A 5,486-nucleotide genomic window follows, 5' to 3' on the forward strand; every position below is an offset into this window, starting at 1 on the left:
CTCTATTGTATAATAAAATTATTCAAAGATATCGGGCAAATACATCCAATAACTAATCCATCTACGTTATATATCTAAGAAATATACTAACCAAGAGAACTCAATAACAAAAGAAAGTCAGGCAAGATAAGATCATGGACTGCGGGCATATTATCAAAGGACAGAAGACATTGGCGTCAAAAAGGTCTTTAAGAAAAGATTAGCAACATGACATGCCCAAACACAAAAGCATATTGGGATTCACCCACGAGTTCATATCCTCACCCAAAAGCCATACCCCATTATTGTTATAAAAGTGTCCCATAGTCATAGATTCCAATACAGTAGAAGGAGTATTTTATATTTAATAAAATAAAAATATTATAAGTAAGCAAAGTTCAAATCCCGAAAGACGATAGGTAAATAACACTGGAAACGTCGGTTGCGTTTGGGTGGAAAGGGATATGAAAAGCCAAGTCCATTTACGAAAAAGCTAATTCGTAACAACAAAAGGTGAGGGGATATGGATATATGGATATTCCTTCAACTTAGCAAAATAAAAATAAATGCACATATTCCTCATTCTCTCCATTCCCACCTCCAAGTCGCTACCCTAACTAGATAATATATTTTGAGAAAATACTTACAGAATGAGAAAGAAAGAAAGAGAAAAAGACAAAAGAACCAAAAAGGCAAGGTGGACGTTGACTTGTTAGACCTCTCTCGGGTCAACAAAAATGGACATGCCGGGCTGAGATTTGGTCCAGTCACCAACGGAACCGTCACTGTAATCCTCGCCCAACCGCTTCATACACCATAAATCTTCACACGACAGCATCTTCCAGTGGGGTATTCCGAACCTTAAGGGCTCGTTTGAGGACACTTCCGTGGCCACCACACTACACCCTTTTTCCATAGCGAGGTTGTGCACGAACCCACACAGGGCCTTCACCATCTTCACACCCTCTGGGCCTTCGCCTCCCAGCCCGTACATGAACTGAAACCCAAACGGCCTAAACAAGTCCGGCATCGACGGTAACCGCAGCCACGGCAAGGCCCGGTCCACCAACCGGGACGTCTTTGCAAGTGTGCGTTTCAAGCGCGACGCACCACGCACCTCGAGCGTGAACACTTCCTTAGTGTTCCACACACTGACCATGGCCCAGGAGTGCGGTGGGTCCGACAGAAAAAGATCCGGGCCGGGCCACGTCTCGGCACTGTAGGACCCATTTGGGAGCGCCAAAAATGTTCCCAAATTTAGTTTGTTGTTCAGAATTGAGTCAATGTCGCGCGGGAAATATTCTGTTGTGGCAAAATGGCGACGGTAGACAAACTCGGCGTCTGAGGGAGAAAGACTTACGATTGTGACCCTTGGAGACACCCTTGCTCGGTGAGCAAAAACTGGGTTGACAAGAATGGACGGATTACGAAATTTTGAATACCCGCATTTGTCGGTGAAGAGTTTAATGGATGCTAAATTGTCTCTTTCCGTTGCCATGTAAGAATACTCCGCATCGTTATCTCTGAACCAAGACTCCATTCTATGCACTAGTTTCAACCCTATTCCCATTCTACTGCATCATCAAAAACACAAATAATTAATTAACATCTCATTCACAAAAACAGCATTTACTCTCCGTTAATGTTATTTATTAATCTTATTCTTACCGTTGGTTGGGAGCAACGCGAAGGCCTAGTATATATGCGACTCTGGTGTACACTGGGACATGTTTCACATTAGTGTTGTTGTATTTTCCATTTCTGGACAATCTTTTCCCGCATGTGACAGTTTTTATGCAACCTCTTATCATTCCTACTATCTCTTCGCCAATCTCCGCTACCTGTTGAATCCACATGAAAAATAATTTTTCATTAAGAGATTGTTTAATCGTTTTTCATTAAGTTGGTGACAGAAATATAAATGTGTCGGTACGTATAAATCATATATATATATATAGGCATTGATTAAAACGTTTGTAAGTTAATATATACCAGCATGAGAAAAGCAGGTGAATGGCGGACCCTGCAAATTGGGTCGCCGAGCATGTCGGTGAAGAGAGAAAGCTTGCCGCTGGGTCCAACTTCGCATGACCTTTCAACGGTTTCTACTCTCTCTCGGTCTTTATTCAGGTCGAACTCTCTCACAACCAACGTAGGTGATAGCTCCTCACCCATTTGAGAGAGAGTATAATAACAGGTATATATGCGTGGTAGAGAAGATGATAAGATGGATAGCAAACAAAGTGCGAGGAACTATTGTGAGCGACGGGTAGAGTTTTATAGATAGAGGAGGGATTTTGAGAGTGAGCAAATCGCAGCTTTTTCAAGGCTGGTTTAACTTGTGCACTGTGCTATAAGCAAGAAACCTAAGCCTACCAAAGCTTCGAAATTTGAGACCCAGAGCAGAGCCACGAATTTTGGAAAATCAGAACTGTTTATTTAGGAGCAAATAAAGAAAAAAGAAGGGAGCTGTTTATTTAGATATTTCTGCTTCTATTCTTCCGCAGAGGTACAATACAAGTCCCTTGTGGGCTTTAAATACTGAACTTTTTAGCTATTCTTTCTTGCTGTTTTTTTTAATAAAAAATAAAAATAGGACTATTATTTTTTAGTTTCTCTCTCCAGAATCTACCACTTCCTTTTGCTTTCGCTTCGAATTATATATAACGTTAAAATAATTCTGAATGTCTTTATCTATTCCCCCAACCTTCCATCTGTTTGTTTTCTTTATCTGCGCGACTTTTTTTTCTTTGATATTGGACTTTTAATTTATTTTTCTCGCTCTATGACTGGTACTTGTGATAATAATGACGGAAAAGAAATAAAAAAAAAATGAAAATGAATCAATAATATTCATTGCGAAGCGAAAGGAAGGGGAAGGGGCAAGGGATGAGGAAGTGGCGGCTATGGCTGCGCAGTATTGTGGAGATGTTTCTCTTAATTGATTTTTTAATAATCATTTATTTTATACTGAAGGACGCGTTGCCATCATGACCCCATTTGTAATCATTACCTTTAATACTACTCTCTTTCCCCCTACTACCTCCGCCCCATAATGTGTAATGTTTATATATGCATCATATGGAATGAGATGCACATGCATATTTCATGTGGGAGTGGGATGGAATCTAGTATATATCTACTATACTAGTACAATATTATATATCTATCTTTCATTGGACACTTAATTTCAATTTTGTCATCACGTGTGTTATTTACTGTGTTTATTTTGGATGATAGTATGTTCAGGTAGTATTTAGTTAAAATATATTTTAGTGTATTTGAGATGAAAGTTTTAAAATTTAGTGTGAATTCTATATTTTTATATTTTACTTTAATTTAAATATTTTATCTTTTTATTTCAATTTACTTTTATATTTCTTTCATTTCTTTAAATCAAACACACTCTCAATGCTGTGAAGTGTGAATTACATGCAAAGGATGTGATTTAGTAGCTAGATAGCGTTACCATGAGAACAATGCGTTTTTCTCATTCTACCAAATATTATATTAATATTAATTAATTGGATAGTGCCGTAAAATTATAATGGATGAATCTTCAAATAATCTAATTACCATTTGCTTTATAATAATAAAAAAATACTCCTAAGCACTTTCTGCGGAAACGGGTGCTGTTAAAAAGCAAAGTGGGGGCATTTTATTTATTTGAATTATGTTGTTGTTTCAGTGCTGAGACCGCTGACTAGTGACTAATGAGCTGCAAAAGCGGGTTTCTCTTTAGCTGCTGCTGGTAATGATCGTCACCATTCGTATAATAATTAACCTCAGTTTCAAATTGACGGCTAGGATACTTTCTTCACGAGCTGCCAAGATTTTATGTACTTTTATCATACGTACTGATTAAAGCCTATGGCTATGGGGAAAGTTAAAAAAAGGGTCATTATTCTTGTAAGTTATTATATCTAATAAATTTTAAATTAATATCTAACAAAAATAAGTTATGAGATATCTTATGATTTTTGAAGATAAAGTCATAAGTTAATTCATAATTCTTTTTCTGTTTTATTGAAGTTGTAAAAAAAAAAATCTAATTTTTTAAATTATAACCTTAAAATCATAAATTGATTTATGACCTCAAAGTATTTTTTTAAATATTTATTAGAATTTGTAATTTTTTTAAATTACTTTTTAACGAATTTAAATTAGTTTTAATTTATAATTTTATTTAATATTTTTATACTGTTTTATTTAATATATTTTTTATTAGAATTATTATTTATTTTTAAAATTAAAAAATAATGTAAATAAAAGACTTAAATTTAAATAAAAATATTAATAGTGAAAAAATATTTACTTAAAAATTATGTAGGAAATTATTCATTTACTTAATGATAACCGTAAAATTAATTTAAAAAATCAAAAGATTTAATAATATTTGATAAATTTTAATTTAATATTATTTGTTAATATTAGTAACAAAAATATTAAAAAAAATTAAAAATAATTTAAACTCGTTAAAAAATAATTTTTAAAAAATTATAACTTAACTTTAAAGTCCTAAATCAAAATTAGGACTTTTGATAACTATTTTAAAAAAAATATTTATAATGTCAAAGTCATAATTAAAAAAATAAAAAATATTTACATTTTTACGACTTGAATAGAAAAGGAAAGAATATATTAATTAATTTACGACTTTATCTTTGAAAGTTGTAGAATACGATTTATCCCTTTAAAGATATTAATTTGAAATGTATCCCGTTTAATAAATTACAAAAATAATTACCCTTGGTAACTTTCCCATGGCTATGAGGGAGAAGTTTCACTACCCTGGGATGCAGACGCAGCCCTACTGATTTTTATTTTTTAATTAGGAAGTTACTAGTATTGATGAAGAAATTAAATTAAAAATATGTGAAATTTTAATGTAATTATAAAAAATTACAGTGAAAATGTGTTATTGAATAGTAGAATGATATAGTCTTATTATTATTATCCCCACTAAAGCAATTTGGGTTAATTATTAATTACATGACCCAAGAGATGAATGAAGGCATCAAGCACCAACCCTGTCTTCGTAAATCACAAGATAGTTTGGGATTTAAAAACCAATAATCCAAGGATCGATTAACGCCAATTCGAGAGTGAAGGAGCACACCACAGGACCTGCGTCACCAGTGATACCAGTTTGGCAGTTTCATGCTATATGAGCCAACCAGAGAGTATTTTAGCTCGCAGAAAACCGTTTCGATAATGATTGGTCATTGAAGGGAGTGGGTACGTCACCAAAATTTTGGGTTATGGTAGTAATTAATAGTTAAAGATTCAATCATTTTTCCTTAAATAAACATTGATATTGGGTAACCGCTACATTAAGTACAGGTCGTGGGAGATAAGAAATCGAAGGGTTCATTTTTTTTTCCTTTCTAATCTTCTTTCTCATTTCTATATTATTAGTATTATAGTAATAAAAATTAATTAATTTATTGTTTGAGTAAAATATTTCTATATCAATATTTAATCAAATTTAATTACCTTACCACATT

At 33.6% G+C, this 5,486-nt stretch overlaps 1 protein-coding gene across 2 annotated transcripts; it reads right to left on the reverse strand.

Moving 5' to 3' along the window:
- Nucleotides 1–402: 402 nt before the first annotated feature.
- On the reverse strand, nucleotides 403–2,484 carry LOC100800613 (probable N-acetyltransferase HLS1). Of its 2 annotated transcripts, none has more exons than XM_003539236.4 (3): nucleotides 1,972–2,484; nucleotides 1,648–1,820; nucleotides 403–1,553 (listed from the first exon to the last, which is right to left on the reverse strand). In XM_003539236.4, exons 1-3 carry the CDS (start codon nucleotides 2,152–2,154, stop codon nucleotides 692–694), a joined length of 1,218 nt encoding a protein of 405 aa, XP_003539284.1. In that variant the 5' UTR covers nucleotides 2,155–2,484; the 3' UTR covers nucleotides 403–691. The 2 variants fall into 2 exon arrangements, with proteins under 2 accessions (XP_003539284.1, XP_040862525.1); XM_041006591.1 differs by having other exon boundaries at nucleotides 403–1,550; nucleotides 1,972–2,471.
- Nucleotides 2,485–5,486: the final 3,002 nt, after the last annotated feature.

The sequence above is a fragment of the Glycine max genome, chromosome 11, assembly GCF_000004515.6.
Source record: "Glycine max cultivar Williams 82 chromosome 11, Glycine_max_v4.0, whole genome shotgun sequence".
Classification (NCBI taxonomy): Eukaryota; Viridiplantae; Streptophyta; class Magnoliopsida; order Fabales; family Fabaceae; genus Glycine; species Glycine max.

Excerpts from the sequence above, each read along its gene's own strand:
- LOC100800613 (XM_003539236.4), bottom strand. The coding sequence starts at position 2,154 with ATGGGTGAGGAGCTATCACCTACGTTGGTTGTGAGAGAGTTCGACCTG. Across the intron at positions 1,821-1,971 it reads CACCTGCTTTTCTCATGCTG|GTAGCGGAGATTGGCGAAGA; the intron begins GTATATATTAAC and ends TGGATTCAACAG. Across the intron at positions 1,554-1,647 it reads CGCGTTGCTCCCAACCAACG|TAGAATGGGAATAGGGTTGA; the intron begins GTAAGAATAAGA and ends TTGATGATGCAG.